The 24438-nt window shown below is 42.0% G+C and overlaps 2 protein-coding genes across 2 annotated transcripts; both read right to left on the bottom strand.

Moving 5' to 3' along the window:
• Positions 1 to 2346: 2346 nt before the first annotated feature.
• Positions 2347 to 9298, bottom strand: sstr2a (somatostatin receptor 2a). Its single transcript, XM_014158404.2, has 3 exons — positions 8715 to 9298; positions 4295 to 5089; positions 2347 to 4075 (listed from the first exon to the last, which is right to left on the bottom strand). Exons 2-3 carry the CDS (start codon positions 5018 to 5020, stop codon positions 3659 to 3661), a joined length of 1143 nt encoding a protein of 380 aa, XP_014013879.1. The 5' UTR covers positions 5021 to 5089; positions 8715 to 9298; the 3' UTR covers positions 2347 to 3658.
• Positions 9299 to 18350: 9052 nt separating this feature from the next.
• LOC106579011 (somatostatin receptor type 5-like) lies at positions 18351 to 20133 on the bottom strand. The gene has a single exon (XM_014158405.2). It carries the CDS (start codon positions 19516 to 19518, stop codon positions 18466 to 18468), a length of 1053 nt encoding a protein of 350 aa, XP_014013880.1. The 5' UTR covers positions 19519 to 20133; the 3' UTR covers positions 18351 to 18465.
• Positions 20134 to 24438: the final 4305 nt, after the last annotated feature.

Genomic DNA, 24438 nt, shown 5'->3' with positions numbered 1-24438 from the left:
CTTGTGACGCTTGAACCTGAGAGACAGACGCTTGACATGATGAAGGGGATGGTGTGGGTTGACCTCTGCTTTTACTCCTACGGAAAAGACTGTGTTTGAGGACAGTGTACGACCGTGTTCGACCCCTTCCTCTCGCTCTCTGTGGGAAGTTTGTTTAGTTAGCAATCATTACACACACACACACACACACACAATGTTCTGTACTTATGCCATCTCCCCAGATGACCATCTATATTATAACGTTTCCTTTAAGGTTCAGGAGTGTTCATTTATTCACTAATGAAGTAGATTGTATTGGAACACTACCACAGCTGATACGTCGTAATGAATGGGCTAGATAGATAAATGTGTACACATCGACTCAGTGTTCAGTACATACCCTTGTGACCGTAGTGAGTCATGGCGACAGAAATTATGAGTGACATCAAGCGGCAGTTCCTGACTCCCTGCCAATCGAGATTGGACTCAACACACACACATTTTGTTCTATCCTCGTGGGGACCTAAAATGTATTTCCATTCAAAATCCTATTTTCCCTAACCCTACACCTAACCTTAACCCATAACCCAAATCCTTATTCTAACCCTAATTGTAATCCTAACCTCTAATGGCCTTTGTCCTCATGGGGATGTGGGAAATGTCCCCACGAGGGAGCATTTTCCTTGTTTTACTATCCTTGTCGTACTTTTGGGGATTTTAGGTCCCCACAAGAATAGAAGAGCCAACCAATACACACACACACACACACACACACACACACACACACACACACACACACACACACACACACACACACCTGTATTATGAAAGACCACTATAAAATATAATCCATCTGAGAACTCACATGTAACAAATTATGACATGTCATTTACAATATTTTACACTGTGCATACTGTTTGCAAACTGAAGGAAAGCAAGCGACTAAGAGAGACATTGCTCACACACAGAGGACAATAGGTGCTTACTGTAGAAGAATGTATGACCTTACATCTAATTTCTGTCCTCTTTGCCCTCCTGTAAGTACATTTTGGGTGAGGCAGAGTGTAGATAGTTCCTCCATGCAAACACCACCTGTTCTCCTCAAGGTGTCTGGGACTTTGTCTGTGTCAGTCTATCTGTGTGTGTGTTCAGGAACAAGATAGTGATAGCAGCTTCTAGCCCTTCACAAATGAACAACACATTGAGAGAAGGCTGAGGTTCCATCCTCCTGATCCTATATGTCTTTATCCTACGCCCTCCTCCTCTTGGGTTAAATCTATGTACAGGTCTACCTAGTCTACTGTACATGAGGGAGAGATTTCAGCTGCCTCTGGCATAATGATGCTAATTACAACGCCTGATGTCACCATCTTAAAGAAAACCACTAATTCCTATCATTTACTGTGTTAAATAACACTAATACGTGAGAACATCATTTTCTGTGAACAAATGTTTCATTTTGTTGTGTTAATAAGGTTGGTAGCAACATGTGGAAATCGTTGTGGAAATCTGTTGCAGCTCAAGTCGACTACAAAACCCACAATGCAATGCTCTCTCTATGGGCTGGCTGGCTAGCTAGGTAGGCTGCTAGCTAGCAAATGTAGCTACACACAATAATACCTAAGTCAATATCAGCATGTAAACTAGCTAGTTAGCTGTAAAATCACTCCCCCCCCCAAAAACAAAATGTTCACTATATTACCATGTTCAACATTCATATCGATGTGCCTCGCAGAGTGGAGTCTGACATTCTCAATGGCCAATCAACGGCATCATGCAATGCATCCTGGACTGAAGAGACAGACAAATAGGAGAAATGTGGTGGACCCTCTGTTAAATTAAACATTTCTCGAGGTAGGAATATCGCAAAAATATGATCAATGGCTCATTCGATAGAAGACAACCTCCCGTGTTATGGCATCGGTCAGTATTGAAATCTGACAAGTATGATAGACGTTTTCACCATCTAAAAGTCGTATTCCTATTAACTTCCAGTGTAGCGAGAACGGCTTTATCGCAGTGCTACGTCATACCGGGTGGATTTCTGCCTGCTTGAACGGCAATAGCTCAGACACACAGGAAAACATAAAATGTCCCCGGGAATTGATAGAACATCGCTCAGAGATGCATCAAAACAATATAACATTCAAAATGGGTGAATCTTTCCTTTAATGGGCTGTGAAAATAGTGGCTCACACACCCTAACAGGATGAGGCCTTCCAGGGAACGAACACACACACACACACACACACACACACACACACACACACACACACACACACACACACACACACACACACACACACACACACACACACACACACACACACACACACACACACACACACACACACACACACACACAGGAAGGCAGGCAAGTACACAAGCACACACACACACACACAGACAGACAGACAGACACGAAGACACACACACACACACACACACACACACACACACACACACACACACACACAGAACCATGGATTCCCCATCTGTACACATTTAGAGAGATAACAACATTGCCCTTGGACTGTGGTGGTGAAATGCACCCATCTCTCTACCAACCAAAACACTGCAGCTGTAGCTCCCTCAGTGATGCAATACAGTTCCTTCAGAAATCATCAGCGTCACTCTGACAGCATAGAACTGATGCTGAAACACAACTCCTCCTGTTGAGTATCAACAAGATTGGCACCACGACAGTTTGGTTATGCTAGGAGCATATCGCCTTTAAGCCAACTAGTGCTGACAGCAGAAGAGAAAATGTCATACCAGATTATAAACTGTACACAGTATATGAAAAGCCCATCTCGGAGACCGTGAGCGTGTGAGCGTGTGAGCGTGTGAGCGTGTGTGTGTGTGTGTGTGTGTGTGTGTGTGTGTGTGCTTGGCCGTGCTAGCATCTAAAGGTTGAGCCAAATATAAATCAGAGTAATGATCTTGATAATTGCCTACAGAGGAATGGTAGTAACAAGGGGAAGTTAACATGGGGTGTGATCTAAGCTAAACTGGGGTTTACAAGGAGATCCAAAACACATCACAGAATACCATGTCTATGTACAACCTCAAGATCATTTGAAGTCGGAGAATCAATGATCAATGATCGTGGATGCAAAACTCAAAAGTCTCCAGCTTCAGTCAGAGGACATCTGGCTTGGTGTGTAACATCTTTCCTGATCAATAAATAAGATGCGTTATCAAAAGTGTGCTTTCTCATATCCTGATCAAGACAGTACGAATCAATCCATGTCAATGAAACATGAGAGACCTCTTTTTCATCTTCTTCAATTCAATCTCTGTCTTTGTTTTTCTGAGACGGATCTTGGCAGGTATGCTCTAATGCAGGGTTTCCCAATCTCGGTTCCGGGGCCCCGCCTGGGTGCACGCTCTGTTTTTTTTTGCCCTAGCACTACACAGCTGATTCAAATAATTAAAGAATGATGATGAGTTGGTTATTTGAGTCAGCTGTGTAGTCATAGGAGCAAAACCCCAAATATCCACCCAGTAGGGGGGGTGCGAGTTTGGGAAAGCCTGTTGTAATGGAAAGCATGGACCCCCTTGGTGTTTGGGCCGCTGTACAGGAGATGATAGAAGAGTGCCTTTCATATGAGTAGTCCTTCTAACCGCTCCACACCGTCCATCTGCTCAAGGAGACACACACACACACAACACACACTCAGATACTGGTCTGCAGCTCGCCATTGAGCAGCGCGGCGTTGTGCATTTCCGCGGTGACGTCGTTGACCATGCGCGTCCGCTCCATGCGGCTGTCGCTGCGCTCCGCCTCATCCAGGCCCGCCACCTTCTTTAAGCACAGAACGTTCTGAAAGCTCTTCTTGAAGTTGTCTGACAGGAACGCGTACAGGATGGGGTTGGCACAGCTGTTGGCGTAGCCCAGCACCACCACAAACTCAAAGGTGCTCTTGAGGACGGGTGTGGTGTCGATGGTGCCAGTCACCGAGGTGACGTTGAACACGTAGAAAGGCAGCCAGCAGAGCACGAACATGGCCACTACGATGGACACCATCCTGGTCACCTTCCTCTCCGAACGCTTACGCTTAGTGGAGCCTACGCGCATGCCTGACGACTTCACCTATTGGACGGGGAGAGAGGGGATGCATCCATTGTTATTGGTGATACTACCTTCTTAGATGCCACAACTGTACCTATCGCTATGGTTACAGACAATAGGTAGATAGATAACAGGTTCCAGTATGTCAGAACAGAGAACTTGACCAAAGACGTCAGCAATAATAAAGATAATAAAGTGAATTTGAAAATAAAACGCCATGAACAGGGAGGAGGGGCTCACCTTGATGATGATGAGCAGGTAACAGAGGCAGATGACGATGAGCGGCAAGAAGAAACCTAGGAGGAAGGTGTAGAACATGAAGGCCGTCTGATAGGCCTCCTGAGGCTCCGGCCACACAATGGTACACGCCCAAGCCTGGTTATTATTGGGCATCAGACCGCTGAAGATCATGATTGGCAGGTTGACCAGCAGGGACACTCCCCACACGGTCAGGTTGATGATCTTAGCCACGCGTGGCTTCCGCCACTTGGTGGACTTTATGGGGTGGACCACAGCCAGGTAGCGGTCGACGCTCATGACCATGAGGCAGAAGATGGAGGTGAACTGGTTGAGGGAGTCCACGGTCATGACCAGGCGGCAGAGCACGGCGCCGAAGGGCCAGTGGACCAGGGCCAGCTGCATGGCGATGAAAGGTAGACTCAGCATACAGAGGACGTCAGCCACGGCCAGGTTCAGGATATAGATATTAGTCACCGTCTTCATCTTGGCGTAGCGCAGGATAACATAGATCACCAAGGTGTTGCCGGTCAGCCCCACGGCGCACACCGTGAAGTAGATGAAGGTGATGACTACAGAGCTGGTCTTATCGAAGGCCTGGTGGGTCTCGTCCGGAGTGTCATTCCGGGACCCCAGGTCAGACTCGTTCCCTGGGAAGTAGCTGTCATAGTACAGGGGCTCGGGGAGGGAGAGGTTGGGGGGCGACGGAAGGAGAGGCCAGGGATCCATACTGACAGAGGAGGGCTGGGTTGGGTCTGTTTCAGGGTTGAGATAGAAGACACTAATCTCACATCCCACCTGAGTGTACAGTACAGAGAGAGAATGGAGACAGTGGGTGAGAACAGAGAAACTCAATGACGAAGGAGAATACATTCCTTCAAAGCACCATGGTAACTGAGCCTGCTATATAATGGTTTACTCTATGGCTTTCACTCAACATTAAGTTACATAATAAAGCCTGGCCCTTCATTTATAGGTCCCCACACAATATAGGACTTGCAGGACTCCAAACTCCTCCTGTAGGGCCATTTGTGTTTTGATTTGAATGTGTTGAATGGTTGGGATGTCAAACCCCTGTGTTGAACAAACAGCACCGAGCTGATGTGAAACCCTTTGAGAAACACCCATGGATTCTCAAGTGTCCAGTAATGAAACTACTCTTCAATGCAAAGGTGTTTGTTTTATGATAAGGACCAGACCATGCCAAAATAATGTTTGTTGAGAATTGATTCAAAATGGAAAAATTGAAACCCATGCGCAGGAAAAAAATCAGGATTTCATGCTGTTATTTCTGTTGGGCATAAAGCTATCTGTGGATCTGGGTTTATTGTGCAAACACAGGTTCTCTATTGGATTGGTGGTGATGAGCAGCTCGCACTGCATGGGAAACCTGTAGTGCTCTGGTCAGAGACAGTGGCAGCAGGACCGTAGGCAGGGTCTGAGTTTTAGAGGTCTGTTAAGACAGTTGAAGCTCATTTACTGCATTTCTATACAGTTTAAAAACTCAAAAATGCTATTTGGACAACAGCAAAATCAAGCATCAATGACCCCAGCCATTATCACATTGGTTGATGTAGCTTCATTCACCTCCGTCGATCTACTAAGACATAGCCTATTAGCTATACAATTAGCCGCTACACTCACATTAGCTCAAAACCGGGACTAAAAACTGTAATTGAATATGTACAGAGGGATCTGTTAGCAGAAAAATTATTTTATTAACGAAAGATATCAAGTACATTTGCTTTAAAGAATTTGTTTGGTTGCAGTTTAACAGCTAATTTCCTGTAATTATACACATTTGGCCATGACTGATGCCATGTTAATATGATATATTAATATGCAAATTAGAAAAACAATCTATGGGGGCCCCTGGAGGTCAGGGCCCCTGGGCATGTGCCCTGCATGCCCGATCAGTAATTCGGCCATGATTACTAGTTTAGATAGCTGGCTAGACTAACTAGACTAATTTACCAATCTAAAACATTTTAATAACTGACATGGGCTATTTGAGTGACTGACCTATAACAAGAGGAAAACTGCTGATGCACAACCAAGTTTGCACTTTGTGTATTCTACTATTCTAACCCTCAGAACAACCTCAATTCATCGGGGCATGGACTACAAGGCGTCAAAAGTGTTCCACAGGGATGCTGGTCAACGTTGACTCCAATGCTTCCCACATTTAGGTCAAGTTGGCTGGATGTCCTGTGGGTGGTGGACCATTCTTGATACACACGGGAAACTGTTGAGTGTGAAAAACCCAGCGGCGTTGCAGTTGTTGACACAAACAGGTGCGCCTGGGACCTACGACCATACCCCGTTCAAATACACTTACATTTGTGTCTTTCCCATTCACCCTCTAAATGGCACACGTACACAATCCATGTCTCAAGGCTTAGAAATCATTCTTTAACCTGTCTCCTCCCCTTCATCTACACGGATTAAAGTGGAGTTAACAGGTGACATCAATAAGGGATCATAGCTTTCACCTGGATTCACCTGGTCAGTCTGTCATGGAAAGAGCAGGTGTTCTTAATGTTTTTTATATTCAGTGTATACAGTGCTGTGAAAAAGTATTTGCCCCTTTTCAAATTTGATCTACTTTTGCATATTTCTGATATTGAATGTTATCAGATCTTCAACCAAAAGCTAATATTAGATAAAGGGAACCTGAGTGAACAGATAACACAACAATTACATACTTATTCCAGGTCCCGAGGCAGCAAAGCATCCCCAAACCATCACACTACCACCACCATGATTGACTGTTGGTATAGGTTTCTTACTGTGGAATGCAGAGGCATAATGCCACCCATCTTGTCCAAAAAGTTATACTTTTGACTCATCTGTCCATAGAACATTCTTCCAAGAACCTTGATGATCATCCAGGTGGGGGGGGTTTTGGGGGGGGGCAAAGTTGAGTCAACTTTTTGGATGAGATGGGTCCCATTATGTCTGGCGAAAACGAAACACTGCATTCCACAGTAAGAACCTCATATTAACAGTCAAGCATGGTGGTGGTAATTGGGATGGTTTGGAGATGCTTTACTGCTGCAGGACCTGGACGACTTGCCTTAATAGAAGGAACAATGATTTCTGCTCTGTATCAGAGAATTCTACAGGAGAATGTCAGGCCATCCGTCTGTGAACTGAAGCTGAAGCTTAGCTGGGTCATGCAGCAAGACAATGATCCATGAAAATGGTTATAAAGCAACACTTTTGAAGTTTTGGAATGGCCTAGTCAAAGTCCAGATCTAATCCCAATTAAGATGCTGTGGCAGGACGTGAAATTAGCAGTTCATGCTTGAAAACCCACAAATGTTCCTGAGTTAAAGCAGTTCTGCATGTATGAGTGGGCCAAAATTCCTTCACAGTGATGTGAGAGACTAATCAACAACTACAGGAAGCGTTTGGTTGGAGTCATTGCAGCTAAAAAGCACAACCAGTTACTGAGTGTAAGGGGGCAATTACTTTTTCACACAGGGGGATTGGGTGTTGCATAACTTTAATAAAATAAACAAAATAAGTAGCATATTTTTTGGGTTATTTGCAAACTCAGGTTCCCTTTATATAATATTGGGTTTTGGTTGAAGATCTGATAACATTCAGAATCAAAAATATGCAAAAATAGAGAATATTAGAAAAGGGAGCAAATACTATTCATGGCATATACAGCTTACACGTACATATATATTTTTTATTATTTTTTCACAATTAGAAAAAAATGGTGGCAGCAATTCTCTTTAGAGTTGGATTTTTTGTAATATTCTAGATATATTTAAAACGTAGCCAATAGACAAATGTTAGTAAATACTATCTATGATATTATTAGACAACTCTTTGGTTCAGTATCGATTATATGCATATTTTATGCAGAAATATTGGCCTTCTAAAATGCAAGATTGTTATGATTATTCTGTCTTCTATCATTCTAAAATATTTCTCACGCCAAACAAGTCTTCAATTTCTGATATTTTTTGTCAATATTGCTGGTGGGGAGGTTATTTTGTGTTATCATTTATTGGTTTCTCTGTTTGTCCACCAAATGTAGACACTAACATTCAATTAATTTCATATGTCAAGTACTACATGGCGTTTGGAATTTCAACAATGGACAATTACGGATACATTTGTTGCATTAAAATTCAACAGCGTGCACAATGGCACACACATGCGCATGAGAAATTGCCTAACCTTGATCAGAATATAAAATGACAGATGCGCTGTTATATTTGAATACAGATAACATAATTGAACAGGTGACAATTGAACTAAAGAAATATCCATGTCTGATTAAAAATACACATTGGTAACACGTTTGGTAGGCCTATTAACCTTTGACGACTGGTTATCACAATTAATTGACTTATTGTTTGGTAATAGCACGTACAATTTCAAGATTTATGTAGGTTAAACTTACCTTTTATTGTGAAAATTTTACGTCACATTAGATCCATTTTGACAAGGTGTTATTTCAGCCAAGAGTATTCCGATTTCCACTTCTGGGCATCAGTGAAAATCCATGGGAAGGCAGCATTCTGCCCCGTGGCTTCCACTTATTAAAGTATGATACACCTGTTCTCCCATTACGCACAGTGGTATCTTGTGCACCAAGGTGGTGACGGTCATCACCACATATCTAACAGTTATGTGTAATATGTCAAATAGGCAATAGGCAACAGTATGTATTCTATTTTTCTTTAAAATACCTCAGATAGCAATTACAATTGTGTAAATAATTTGTAGATCGTTTTGAGTAACTGATGTATCCAAAAGTAGCCTACTGGCGCTGAATCAACGACCAGAGCAAATGCGAAATCTGTTCTCGCAGGACGACTGAAGCGCAAAGGAGAGCGCAGCCTGTCAGCGCGCTGATGAGCGTTGCAGTCACTGCTGCGTTCGGTGGAATTAGATGATGGGTGAGTGCGCGTTTGCTGCAGGTTTCATCTCTGCATGCAGATGGAGCTGCCGATCCGCTATGCTCTCGCCCCTCCTCCCTCCTCACCAAACTCCCCCAATGTGCGTCAGTGTCCATCCGCCTGCGTGAAGGAAACTGCCATTAATAAGAGTTCCTCGCTCTGATATTTTCTAGGGAGGATATGTGCTCGTACTAATGACCTTAATGGAAACGGTTGGCCCAGTCACCAGACGGAGCATTTTCTCTGTTTACACGAGAGCTATAGCGCGACAGACTCTGCGCAACCAGAGTTTATAGTGAACACTGGAGGACAAGCATCTTCTGAACGATCTCTGTCAAAAGCGTCTGAGAAAGTTCCCCTTGCTCAAGCACCTTCTTCCGCATGGGGCATGTATTGCACACTAGGTTAACTTGGTTCCAAAAAAAGGAATTCAGCCGGGGTCTCAATTGAGAGTGAGAATTGAGAGTAAGAATAGTAGAATACAACCAGATGCAATTCGAAATATTGTTGTGTATCAGCAGTTTTTGTATTGTATAGTCGTGGCCAAAAGTTTTGAGAATGACACAAATATTAATTTTCACAAAGTCTGCTGCCTCAGTTTCTGGCCAATGTTGACTCCAACGCTTCCCACAGTTGTGTTAAGTAAGCTGGAAGTCCTTAGGGTGGTGGACCATTCTTGATACACACGGGAAACTGTTGAGCATGAAAACCCCAGTAGCGTTGCAGGTCTTGAAACACTCAAACCGGTGCGCTCTTTTGTCTTGCCCATTCACCCTCTGAATGGAACACATACACAATCCATGTCTCAATGTTTAATAATCCTTCTTTAACCTGTCTCCTCCTCTTCATCTACTTTGATTGAAGTGGATTTAACAAGTGACATAAATAAGGGATCATGGCTTTCACCTGGATTCACTTGGTCAGTCTATGTCATGGAAAGAGCAGGTGTTCATAATGTTTTGTACACTCAGTGCACATGGAAGTAGTTTAGTACAAAATATAAATAATTTCCTGATCTTTCTTATAATACTCAGATTTTGGACAGACACGTTAAAACAATTTCATTTATTTTTTGACTGCCTGTCTGTTTTCCCAGGTATGAATCGGTTGTTCAGTGTGTTAATAGCAGCAAGGCCAAATATGATCTGTTAACATTCTTGGTGATTACACAATACCAACATTGTATAATTAAGCAATAAGGCCCAAGGGGGTGTGGTATATGGCCAATATACCACGGCTAAGGGCTGTTCGTACGCATGATGCAAAGTGGAGTGCCTGGACACAGCCCTTAGCCATGGTTTATTGGCCACATACCACAAACCCCAGAGGTGCCATATTGCTATTATAAACAGGTTACCAATGTAATTAGAGCAGTAAAATAAATGTTTTGTCATACCCGTGGTATATGGTCTGATATACCACGGCTGTCAGCCAATAAGCATTCAGGGTTCGAACCACCCAGTTTATAATGGTCAACAAAACTGGACAGATTTTGTGTTATTCTAACTTTTTGGGTGGGATGGTTCACATTTTATTTGGATAGGGCGGATAGTCCATCTGTAGATGTTCTACAAATAGTTTGTTGATAATATGACCATCTGTTGATAAGCAACTGCTTACTAAGGTTAGGGTTAGGTTTAGAATTAGGGTTTAGGTTAGGGCTAGGGTTAGAGCATCTACAGATGGACTGTCCAAATAAAGTGTTGCCGGGGAATGTTCTTACACCTTTCCCACAACGTAATTAAATGTTCAGGAAACATTAACAGAACCAGTTTTGGTTTGCTGGGTATGCTCTTATCTTTATTATTTTAGCTGATTTCTAAAACCTCCAAAAATGACTTTAATAAACATGTCAAACCTGTCACTGCCTGACCAACAGACTACCACCATTATATATCACAGATATTCCACGAAACGTGGGTATTTAGAAAATATCAAGGCTTTGAGATCAGTAATTTTGCACCCTGAAGCTTCCAATCCTTCGTTGGTGGCCTTGCCAACTTTACAAATGAAAGTATTTTAATGCGCCATTTCAGTTCCAGATATTGCGCAGGCTATGACATGAATTACTTGTTTTTGTCATCTTCTTTCCCCCATGATCTATCGCATAACCACTGACAGATGTTTGTGTGGATGCTTGAGTGGATGTGTGGGGGCTAGAACCAGGATTGATGGCTGTTTGTTCCAGAAGAGTCCCCAGGGTCAGAGTCTGAGCGGGGGACTCCTTTACCTCCGAAGGACACAGAGTGGTAAAGGACACTCCTTTACCACTCTGTAGTGGACACTTCACATCTTCCCATCTCAGGTCATCTGCAGCCATGTTGTTTTGTTGTGCTTTTTCATTCCCCACGTCCATGACATTGATTCTCTCCGCTCCGTCTGCCCTCGCAGCACGTCGCAGAGAGTGTGGCGGGTCAAGAGGATATAGAGATAGCGAAGTGACATGTTGTAATTCTTCTCGGACACCTCTGAACCCGGACACACAAGGATTCCGATATCATCATGACCATGATATCCATTGACTCTCCAAACAGTACAGACCCTTAGAGTAGTTTGATAGATGTTTTCCAGGAATATGCAGACCAAATCTCAATGAATCAAAAAGTAGCAGTTGCGATGTCATACCTCCATTCTTGGTTTTAAAGCTAGTGGTAGCATAGAGGAGTACGCTGAACATTTCATTGATTTCCTTATTTATTCTATAGCTTCCTGTTGCACAGGTCGACGTTTAAAGCTGTCATATCTGTTTGTAATGAGGAGGGATTTTCTCTCCCTGCTGCCTGAGAAAAACATGGAGTAAACTACCAGGACCCCCCCCCACAGGCCCTCCATGAGAACAAACAAACCCAGGGATGACATAGCCTGCCTGGGAGAAATGTTGTTATCAGTGTGAGAGTCAGCCTCACTCAGGGAACCCAGTACCACAAAGCTTAGTGATAAGCCCAATTCTGGAGTTTTGTTGTGACTAGAATATGAAAGAATGTTTATCTTTTTCGGACTATGTTGGGATATGATATTCAGAGCGGATCTTTGGTAAATTATTAAAAAAAGGCTGCCATTCAAAAACAAATCTGTCTGAGGATGAAAAATTAGATGCTAACCCACTGGGAACCCACTGGTTGAATCAATGTCATTTGTCAGTGTATTGGGATGTGGAATCAACATGGACAATTCATATGATTTGAAAAAAAGTATGCAACCAGTACTGCTTTCATTTCATTTCAACTAGCGTTGTGAAAAATGTAATTAGGGTAAGATTTCAACTTAAATATATTGATGTACAGTGAGGGGAAAAAAGTATTTGACAACAGTTGGTGCGATTAGGGTAAAATACTTTTTTCCCTCACTGTAACAACCTATTAATCAGGTTAAGTCAATCTAATTTCAACATAATCATCAGAACTATGTATATATTGAAATTGCATTGACAATTCCACAAAATAAAAAACATTTACCCTATATTGATTGGGTGGTAGATATTATGTTGAATTTTATATTTGATTAGACATTTTTTATTTGGTATGTTTGAATCAATGGTTATTTGGTATGTTTGAATCAATGGTTATTTGGTATTTTTGAATCAATGGTATGTTTGAATCAATATCATCTCACTGGGCACGCACTGATTTAATCAATGTGGTTTCCATGTCATTTCAATGCAATTACATTGAACCAATGTGGAATAAACGTTGAATTGACTTCTGTGCCCAGAGGGATTGTTTTTAACGTCATGATATCAACACAAATAAAGAGGCATATTGAAATAAAATATGAGGCCACAGTCCAATGATTTCTTCCTGAATAGTGACTCCTACCGGTATAGGACAGGTGATGCACTTCAGTGAGTACAAGTCCACCATCCAGATGCCTACTGCTATGTACGCTGCTTAGCTTTAGAAATAAGCTGTGTTTGTCTTAGCTGAGCCATCACGTCAACACATTTAGACATTGATCACTTTCATACTTCTTTGCGTAGACTACCTAAATCACATTGCGTAACTAACTTTTCTTACATAAACTGTATGTGAAAGTACATTCGGAGTGAGGTTGGACTTATGTAGGCTACATTGACATTTGATTTGCCCAAAGGACACCATCATTTCAATGGGTAGCTAGGTACACTATCATTCCTCCATGGTTGATTGGCTCTTAAAAAGTTTATAAGTAGTCACCATTAGCCCTATCAATAGGACGCCAAATGCATGATATTAATAATACACTTTTACCTTTGGATATTGTATTGTACATGAAGGATGGTTGTTTGATATCAAATGTAGTCTACAAGTTAGAAATATGTTGGATTCACATCTCAACCAAACATCTAAGTTGAAGAATAGGACTGAATCAAATCAAACTTTATTTATAACACATTGTTAGATTCTGGGTTAAACTTGGGACATTGTTATACTCAGAAGTATAGTATCTGAGGAGTGATAGAGATTGGTTTTAACATCAGAAGTTAATAGGGATAGGCGTCCCGTCAACGGGACAGTTGTAAATCATGCAGCGCCTTGTGTCACGATCGCAGATTTTAGAGAAACAACAAATGTCGGTACATATAAGTGTCTTATATCGGCTGAAATCTTAAACTCTTGTTAATATATCTCCACTGTCCAATTTACAGTAGCTATTACTGTGAAAAAAATGCCATGCTATTGTTTGAGGAGAGCTCCTAACAACAAAACACTTTTTTCACCGCGATAGGTTTGATAAATTCACCTCTGAAGGTGGAATGTGTACTTACATTCTGAAACCTTGCTCTGATTTATCATCCAAAGGGTCCCAGAGATAACATGAAGTGTTGTTTTGTTAGTTAAATCATTTTTCATGTGCTAAAAAGGTCCATATAGCATGCACAATCGATTTTGTATTTCCACTCATTCAATTTGCAAAGAAAGGAATCTGTGAAAATATAACCCTAAATGTTGTTTCAACCAGTCAAAGCACGTTCGTATTTATTCCTCAGAGATCCTAGAACGTAACCAGACTTCACTATATCATTAGGGGTGTAGTATATCCTATAGAACACCAAATTTGGTTAGAGAGGGACGCCTTCATGGCACACCGATGACGCGGGCGGTCTTCACTTGATCGACTGTAGGTTTTTCAAATAAGCACCAATCGTTGTCAAACAAAGCTAGCTAGACAGCCAATGAGCTGGGCTTTACGGGAGTATCCGGAAACCCCGTATCTGGGGGGTTTCCAGATACTCCCGTATGTAGCTGCTAAGCTTGTGCGACAGCAAGGCTATTCATTTTGGACAAAAATTAGAAGAATATGGAGAGTTATGAAGTTTACGAAAACTGTTTGTTTTGCAAATGTTGAACTTATAATATGGCTACTAATACTGGAAAAGCTAAATAAAAAATCCAAGTATACAGATGACGATATTCTTGCAGAAAAATGTAAAGTGAATGTAAATGTCTCCTTCACGATTTGCCCAAATGTACCAGGGTGACTTTACACTAAATGTTGTGTAGTTTGCTTATACTTCAAGTTATCCATCAAACGTTATTACCTTATCACTTCGTCTTCCTGTCGAACCATAAAAGATGTAAGGATTGGAGAGAAGGAGGAGTGCCTAAATTGGAGTAATATATATATATACACACACACACACACACACACACACACACACACACACACAGTGGTGGAAACATGTTTTGTCTAATGCACCTGTATTGATCCTCTGGGAAGAATTAAACTTGGTTAAGCTTTCATAGTGTCGGTTGAGTTATTTACTCTGAGAATTAGAACCTAACAACATGTAAAGTTTGATTTGGTGCTATTCTTTAACTTTTTGGTTGCGATGGAGACGTGAATCCAACATATCAAATCATTCATTTGTAGACAAACTGGTTATTGAATTGAGAACGCAACCAAATAAATCAACATTCAAAGGAGCTTCTGCTTGGATAGTATATACTGTATTCTGTATGGAATTAATAACATATATAAAACAGGGGACTGTGGATCTGTCTCTGTCCATTAGTACGTTAGTATGTTCGTACGTTCATTCATTCGTCCGTTCGTCACACGCTATATCTCAAACAGCACTGGCCCGATTTTGACTAAACTGTGGTGAATGATGCATCTTGTCATAGAAATCCTGCATTTACACTGATTGGCCCATGGCGGGAGCTATAATAATTAACTGAAATGTTTTAGTCATACGCAATGTTTCAATTGGCCAAAGGGTGAGTGCTGCATCATTCATGGCGGACGACATGTGCCTTGTTTCAATGTTTAATAACTTTTTTTAAATCCAATGTATTTTCCATGTTGATTACACGTCACAATATGTTGACAATTTACGTTGAAACAACGTTGATTCAATCAGTGTGTGCCCAATGGGATGTGTGTGTCTGTGTGTGTGTGTGAGAGAGAGATTGAGAGAGTTATTGATAAAGACGTGCTGACAGCTATTAGACATAAATTGTGTAATTTAACTTTATTGATTCGTTTCCCACCTACACTCCCATGGCGGCCATTACTTTTCTTTACTGCAATCTCTCACAGACAGTTAGCAGCTGCTTCCTATTACTGAACAGGGTTGGATCGCATCTAGCAGAAATAACAAGCCTGTAGTAGGATTACCTTCTAAATGTTTTAAATGCAGTGACCCCTAATGACCCAATTTCAGATACCCATAATTCCTATGGATTTGCACATCATAGAATTGCACATATACGACCTTGGAGTCACAGTCAAGAATTTTATCTCCCTTTCATGTTGTTCAAACCCAGAATGATGACGCATTAAGCAAACATGCACCCATTGGCCCTCGATATTGATCAAGCGTGGCTATGTGTCATTGACCGTCAACCCTTTACCTCGAGCTCCAAGGGCTGGGGGCCCACGTATACACACAGACCGCTATGGAGTCCAGTTGTGTGGGTTCACTTTATTTCTTCCTCATTGTCCTTCAAATATGGACAGGCAGAAAGCTTCCAAATCTTTTTGAATATCTTCCCTTTGCAATAAGAAGATGACAATTTACACTCGTTTGAAATTTGTCAGTGAACCCTTGAAAAGGAGCACTTTTTTAGCCAGTGGAATGTCATCTCTTAAAACCTTTCTGTAAACGGCTACACATATTATTGCCTCTTAAACATAGTCCACTTGCCAGACACATCCAGCCCAAGTCGCTACCCACTGGGCACAGATGTCAATTCATCGTCTATTCCACATTGGGTCAACATCATTTCATTGAAATGATGTGGAAACAACGTTGATTCAACCAGTGGGTAGTTAGCAAGTCTTACACTTTAGACTCAAAGCAGCTCCAGACTACGCTTCACAGAGAACCACTAATTGTAACAAAGAATTGGTCAGAATTAGGGTTGCAAAGCTACTGATAATTTACAAAAGTTACCAGAATCTTCAGTAATTTTGGTAATTAACAGATAATCTATGGCAATTTTTTGTAACTTTGGTAATTTATACTTGAATAACTTTTTAAAAAAGGCATTCGTATATAGTATTTCATCTGTGTCCATACTGTCCATGAGTTTCTAATAGATACACTGTAGACTACTGGTATATGGTTCAAGAGAAAATAACCTAATTAATTTTTAAAAAGTCTCTAATCAACAACGCCATTATTTTCAATTAACTCTGCAACTCTTCCAACTATTGACTTTTTCCACAACTGCCACCAGTTTAATGCTAAAATATTGACAACCAATACATATTGACATAGATAAATAAATAAAAATGTAGGATATTTCATGCTGAAACCCTCATATTAAACATCAATGGTATTCACAAAATTTAAGATTTATATTTAGGATCATGTTTTACAGCTTTGAAATTGTATGTTTTATTTTAAAATCAACTTATTCAATGATTTCCTATATTTTACATGTGATAAGGCCACACAGAGGGCCAGAGATAATTACAGACATCTGTGATAATCTGAAGTACCAAAAAGGGTCACTAGATGTCTTGTGATAGACTACATACAATCCTTGAAAGTTACCAAAATTCTGGTAGTTTACTGGTATACATGAAAAGTTTCCAGTAATACACCCTCCCTTTGCAACCCTAGTCAGAGCCTCTCTCATAATGTGACTTCACCACACATTCCACCACAAGTAAACTGTTTATATACCAGGTAGGCTACAGTCATACACGCATGCTACTAAGTAGTTTAACTTGAGCCTCACAGATTCATCATTTTGTAATGAATATAAGAAGACAAAACACATAATTGTGATTTGTATGTTTGCAAATTTCCATCAGTTACTTTTCTCTCGTGTGATTTCATATTTAAAACAGAAAGGTGATGATACTGTAGTGAGTAAGTGAGATTCAATCAGCAATATGTAATACGTATCCATAAACAGTATTTGTAAATTGTGAAACTAAGTTAACACGACAATAGGTTGGGCGTTAAATGCAACATGAAAGCAACTACAGCAAAAATAGTTGATGATGATGGCAGTGATGATTATGATTTTAATAATGATGATAAAGATGATTATGCCATCAATCTTTGTCTTGTATTTTCTTTGTCCATTGTCTTGATAAAGAATCAGTTGCTCGATCATAAAGTTTCCATAAAGTAATTCATGTTTCATTCATCTGCCTTTATCAGAAAAAGCCTCACTCTATTCTATTCTATAACCTCACTTTATTCTATTCTCTATTCCATAGTTACAGTATAAACATTCTTACTCAATGAACATTCAATATAGGACTAATCTTGGGATGAACCAAACACCTTTTCTACTTGTCTTTTGTATCTCATCCCCCCCCCCCCCCCCCATCTCAATGACACAATCCTGCTAGAGAGACGGACACATAGCCAACTTGCCGTCATTAAGTCAACTTCTTTTGTGGGTCTTCTGGGAGCTCTTTTTCTTGGCCAGCGGCACATACTGTAGCTACCATCTTGTTTACATGCCACCTGTTGTTGTCTCTCGGTTGTCACAGAATTTATTCCTCATTTAATTAGTTATGGAAAATCGAATTACAGTGGTGTGATAGAGCAGTGGGGCCTCACCGCAGCCTTATTAGAAATGAAATTAGAGAACAAGTCAGAGCGGTGCGGAAATAGAAAACCTATTATCCAGTAGAAAAACAGCTGTACAGAAATGTTTGTAGAAACACTTGTATAGAAAAACACACTAATCTTTATCAACCTACTTTATATACAAAGGACATGTCCAAAGACACAGAATAAAATGTCATAATTTAAAGGGAAAGTTGGCATACATAAAAAAAGTTTCCAATGTTTTTCAGGAATCTCTATACCACTGCACTGTTGCCCATCCCGCTTGTATCGTTGAGGTCATAGCGCTCCGTGTCAGGGTTGCATTGCACACTGGGAAACCTCTTGGTGGGGCAGAGGAGGGTGAGGAAGTGGCGTCCGAAGGTTTCTGAGAGGCAGGCGTACAGGATGGGGTTGGCACAGCTCCAGGAATAGGACAACAGCACCACAAACTCAAAGCACCTGGCGAAGGTCAGCACCAGGTCCGTATGGTACAGCGAGCAGAAGTTGAAGGCGTAGAATGGCAGCCAGCACACGGCGAATGCCAGCACCACCGCCACCACCATCTTGGTGACCTGGGTTTCCAGGCGAGGGCTTTCCTGGCCTGGGGAGCTGGCCTGGTGGCGGTGGGTCCTCAGTGTGACCACCAAGGCAGTGTAGGAGACAATCATAACCAGGAAGGGCAGAGCAAATCCCAGGACAAATGTGTAGGTGATGAAGGCCAGCCACCAGGAGTCGGAAGCCACCTGGGGGTCCAAGTTACACAGGCCGTCCCTAGCCGAGAAATGGATGGTCATGGGGAGGACAGGCAACAGAGAGAACAGCCACAGGAAGCCGCTGACTATCTTGGCCCGCTTGGGCGTGCGCCAGCGGGCGAATCGCAGCGGGTCAACCAGCGCCATGTAACGGTCAATGCTCATCACGGTCAGGCAGAAGACGCTGGTGAACTGGTTGATGCCGTCCAGGACCATGACTAGCTTGCAGGCCAGGTCCCCGAATGCCCAGTGGTTCTGGAAATTCTGGATGGCGATGAAGGGGAGGCCCACCATAAAGAGGCCGTCGGCCAGGGCCAGGTTGAAGATGTACACCGTGGTGGCAGAAGCCATCTTGTCCAGCTTTAAGATAGCAACGATGACCAGGGTGTTCCCGCCCAGCCCTATGATGCACACAGCCAGGTAGAGAACAGCCATTGTCACACTGAACACATCCAGATCCTCCTGGAGATACATGTCCTCGTCCACGTAACTGGTGGTGGGGTCAGCTATCGACCCCGCATTGTAAAACGTCTCTGAGGTGAATGAGGAGTCCATCTTCGCTCAATACTTCCGTTTTTCAATGTTTGGTTTTGATAAATTGTGGCTCATTTAAAAAAATATGAAAAACTTGATAAAAAGCAGCAAAAAAGTCACAATAACAGTTAGAGTACAAAAACATTTGTGTCTTTTCCTCTGCAAACAGCTTGACAGTGCCTGTCCACCATTAGCATTCTCATAACAAAAATAACCCCAAAAACCTGTCTGTTACTTAGCCCAAGAAAACATCCATCCTCAAAGACAGGCCATTTCTGTGGTTTGGACAGCATGTGCTGTCCAAACCAACTGTTTCTTTTTTCTTTAAAATCTTTCAAGCTGAGTCCTTTGGTGTCCTGGAGGAAGCATTCTCTGTGGTAAGAAACTCACACCCATGTCAAATGGAGCACTTCAGTGAAGCTGGACGCTGTGTGTGAGAGGGCTTTTATATCTCCCCTGCAGCATTGAAGTGTGTGTCCACGGCTGCGAGCCCCATCAGTCTCCCTCTGGCTCTCTTATAAGCCTAATAAGCTCCCTTGGCTCTCCCGGCCCCGCTGTTATGCCGTTTCCAAGGTGTAGCCAGCCCCATCTGTTACAATACTTTTGTTTTGATAACTAAACTAAACATTCTCCACAAAGTGCAATCCAGCTTCTTTTTTTTTCTTCCTCTCTCCTCTTCACCCTCACCCCATCCTTCTGTCTCACCCAACCCACCCCTCTGCTCTCCTATACTCCCCTCACAGTTCGGGGGGGGGGGTCACTCGGAGCTGAACTAGCCCCCACTGCCACACACCCCACCACTTCCCGCTAGGGCCACCCACCTTCTAAACTGGCTAGAACGGATGAGCTGTGGACAGGAATGAAGCCCCCGTTGGTTATTGAGGCTTGTTTTTTTTCGCAGTAGTTTTTTGTCTTTTGTCTTTTGCTTCTCTCTCTGATTGGCTTTATTCTGTGGCAGTTCATTCATCATGGGGAGAGAGAGAGTGAGAGAGAGTGTGAGAGAGAGAGAGAGAGAGAGAGAGAGAGAGAGAGAGAGAGAGATGGCCAGTAGGCAGGCAGATAAAATGCAGGGTGAGTGATTGTCTCTAGCTAGAATACTCCAACAGTCCACAGACCCAGGAGCCACCTGGCACAAAACAAACACATCAACACATCCAGCAAATCAAATTATTTTTGGTCACATGCGTCAAATACAACAGGTGTAGACTTTACCGTGAAATGCTTACTTGTGAGCCCTTCCCAACAAAAAATAAGAGGAATAAAATGCACAAGAATGAAGGTATTTATATGGTACCAGTACCATATCAATGTGCAGGTGTACGAAGGATTAGAGGTAGATATGTACAGTGCTTTCGGAAAGCATTCAGACCTCTTCCCCTTTTCCACATTTCTTTACGTTACAGCCTTATTCTAAATGGATTAAATAAATAAAAAATCATCATCAATCTACACACAATATCCCACAATGACAAAGCGAAAACAGTTTTTTTGAAATTTTTGCAAATGTATTCAGATTAAAAAACAGAAATACCTTATCTACATATGAGACTCTAAATTGAGCTCAGGTGTATCCTGTTTCCATTGATCATCCTTGAGATGTTTCTACAACTTGATTGGAGTCCCCCTGTGGTAAATTCAATTGATTGGGCATCATTTGGAAAGGCACACACCTGTCTATATAAGGTCCCACAGTTGACAGTGCATGTCAGAGCAAAAATCAAGCGATGAGGTCGAAGGAATTGCCCATAGAGCTCTGAGACAGGATTGTGTCGAGGCACAGATCTGGGGAAGGGTATCAAAAAATGTCTGCAGCATTGAAGGTCCCCAAGAACACAGTGGCTTCCATCATTGTTAAATGGCAGGTGTTTGGAACCACCAAGACTCCTAGAGCTGGCCACACGGCCAAACTGAGCAATCTGGGGAGAAAGGCCTTGGTCAGGGAGGTGACCAAGAACTCGATGGTCACTCTGACAGAGCTCCAGAGTTCATTTGTGGCGATGGGAGAACCTTCCAGAAGGACAACCATCTCTGCAGCACACCACCAATCAGGCCTTTATGGTAGAGTGGTCAGACGGAAGCCACTCCTCAGCAAAAGGCACATGACAGCCTGCTTGGAGTTGCCAAAAGGCCCGTAAAGGACTCTCAGACTATGAGAAACAAGATTTTCTGGTCTGATGAAACCAAGCATCACATCTGGAGGAAACCTGGCACCATCCCTACGGTGAAGCATGGTGGTAGCAGCATCATGCTGTGAGTATGTTTTTCAGAGGCAGGGACCTGAAGACTAGTCAGGATCGACGGAAAGTTGAATTGAGCAAAATACAGAGAGATCCTTGATGAAAACTTGCTCCAGAGTGCTCAGGACCTCAGACTGGGGCGAAGGTTCACCTTCCAACAGGACAACGACCCTAAGCACACAGCCAAGACAACGCTGGAGTGGCTTCGTGACAAGTCTCTGAATGTTCTTGAGTGGCCCAGCCAGAGCAGGAACATGAACCCGATCAAACATCTCTGGAGAGACCTGAAAATAGCTGTGCAGCGATGCTCCCCATTCAACCTGACAGAGCTTGAGAGGATCTGCAGAGAAGAATGGGAGAAACTCCCCAAATACAGGTGTGCCATGCTTGTAGCGTCATACTCAAGAAGACTCAAGTCTGTAATCAATGACAAAGGTGCTTAAAGTACTGAGTAAAGGGTCTGAATACTTATGTAAATGTCAGGTGGCTTCGGGACAAGTCCAGGATCCAGTTGCAGAGGGAGGTGATCAGTCCCAGGGTCCCGAGTTTGGTAATGAGCTTGAGGGGACTAAGGTGTTGAATGCTGAGCTGTAGTCTATGAACAACATTCTCACATAGTTATTTCCCCTCTTGTCCAGATGGGAAACAGCAGTCTAAAGCACAATTAAGATTGCGTCATCTGTGGATCTGTTGGGGCGGTGTGCGAATTAGAGTGTGTCCAGGGTGTCTGGGATGATGGTGTTGATGCGTGTCATGACCAACCTTTCAAAGCACTTCATTATTCAACCTTTATTTTGACAGGGAAGACATATTGAGACCAAGGTTTCTTTTCCAAATGTGCCGGGATTACAGATGTGAGGGCTACGGGGCTATAGTCATTTAGGCAGGTTACCTTGGAGTTCAACACTTGAACAACATCATCAACACTTCAAACATGTCCAGGTGCTAAAGTGGTACAGGCGAGTGGAACGTTCAGTACCATCATAATTACAGTACAGTGCCTGTAGAAAGTATTCACACCCCTTGACTTTTTCCATATTTTGTTGTGTAACAGCCTGAATTTAAAATTGATTCAATTTAGATTTCTTTGGTCATTGGCCTTCACACAATACCCCATAATGTCAAAGTGGAATTATGGTTTTTGAAATGTTTACAAATGAATAAAAAATGAAAAGCTGAAAGGTCTTGAGTCAATTAGTGTTCAACCCCTTTATTATGGCAACCCTAAATAGGTTCATGAGTAAACATGTGCTTAATAAGTTGCATTAATATTTCAAACACAGATTCAACCACAAAGACCTGGGAGATTTTCCAAAGCCTCGCAAAGAAAGCCTAGTGGTTAGAGCATTGGACTAGTAACCGAAAGGTTGCAAGATTGAATCCCCGAGCTGACAAGGTAAAAATCTGTCATTCTGCCCCTGAACAAGGCAGTTAACCCAGTGTTCCTAGGCCGTCATTGAAAATAAGAATTTGTTCTTAACTGACTTGCCTGGTTAAATAAAATATGGCTATGTGTCACGCCCTGGCCATAGAGAGGGTTTTATTCTCTATTTTGGTTAGGCCAGGGTGTGACTAGGGTGGGCATTCTATGTCCTTTTTTCAATGTTTTGTATTTCTTTGTTTGGCCTGGTATGGCTCTCAATCAGGGACAGCTGTACATCGTTGTCGCTGATTGGCAGCCATACTTGGGTAGCCTGTTTTCCTTTGGGTTTTTTGGGTGGTTAATTTCAGTTTTGTATTGCTTACCTGACAGAACTGTTGGGCTGTCGGTTTCTGTTTATGTGTTCTCGGTAAAATAAATCCATGATGATCACTAACCACGCTGCGCCTTGGTCTACTCCTTCAGATGGCCGTAACACTATGTCTGTAATCTGCAAGGACTAAGGAGTTTATGATACAAATAAACTAGAATAGAGCTAAACAAATCCTAGAGGAAAACCTGGTTAAGTCTGCTTTCCAACAGACAATGGGAGACAAATTCACATTTCAGCAGGACAATAACCTAAAACACAAGGCCAAATATACACTGGAGTTGCTTACCAAGACAACGCTGAATGTTCTTGAGTGGCCTAATTACAGTTTTGACTTAAAAATCTATGTTAAGGCTTGAAAATGGCTGTCTAGCAATGATCAACAACCAACTTGACTTAGCAAGAAACATTTAAAAAATAATAATGTGCAAATATTGTACAATCCAGAGACTTACCAGGGAATATTCACAGCTGTAATCACAGCCAAAGGTGATTCTAACATGTATTGACTCAGGGGGTTGAATACTTAAATAATCAAGATATATCAGGTTATTGTTTATGATTTCTATTTTACAAATGTTAGAATTTCTCTTCCACCTTGACATTAAAGTATTTCATGTAGATCATCGACAAAAAAAAGTACAATTAAATCAATTTTAATCCCACTTTGTAACACAACAAAATGTGGATAAAGTCAAGAGGTATGAATAGTTTCTGAAGGTACTGTACCTGTCTGATCCACTGTCTCCTGTATCTGAGAAGATCTCAAATTCTAAAAAATGTCACGTCCTGACCATAGAAAGATGTTATTTTCTATGGTAGAGTAGGTCAGGGCATGACAGTTTTTTTCTCTCTCTATATTTTCTATTTCTATGTTCAGGTTCTAGTTTTGTATTTCTATGTTGGGGTTTTGCTTGGGATGATCTCCAATTAGATGCAGCTGGTCCTAATTG

This window comes from Salmo salar, chromosome ssa19 (genome assembly GCF_905237065.1).
Source record: "Salmo salar chromosome ssa19, Ssal_v3.1, whole genome shotgun sequence".
NCBI classification, from domain to species: domain Eukaryota; kingdom Metazoa; phylum Chordata; class Actinopteri; order Salmoniformes; family Salmonidae; genus Salmo; species Salmo salar.
The sequence above is the reverse complement of the archived record's forward strand: the minus strand, read 5'-3'. Positions and strand labels throughout refer to the sequence as shown.

Bases quoted from the DNA above. Each gene is read 5' to 3' on its own strand.
- sstr2a (XM_014158404.2), bottom strand. From the start codon at position 5,020: ATGGATCCCTGGCCTCTCCTTCCGTCGCCCCCCAACCTCTCCCTCCCC. The intron at 4,076-4,294 runs GTGAGCCCCTCC...CCCGTCCAATAG, and splicing joins ACCTGCTCATCATCATCAAG to GTGAAGTCGTCAGGCATGCG.
- LOC106579011 (XM_014158405.2), bottom strand. From the start codon at position 19,518: ATGGACTCCTCATTCACCTCAGAGACGTTTTACAATGCGGGGTCGATA.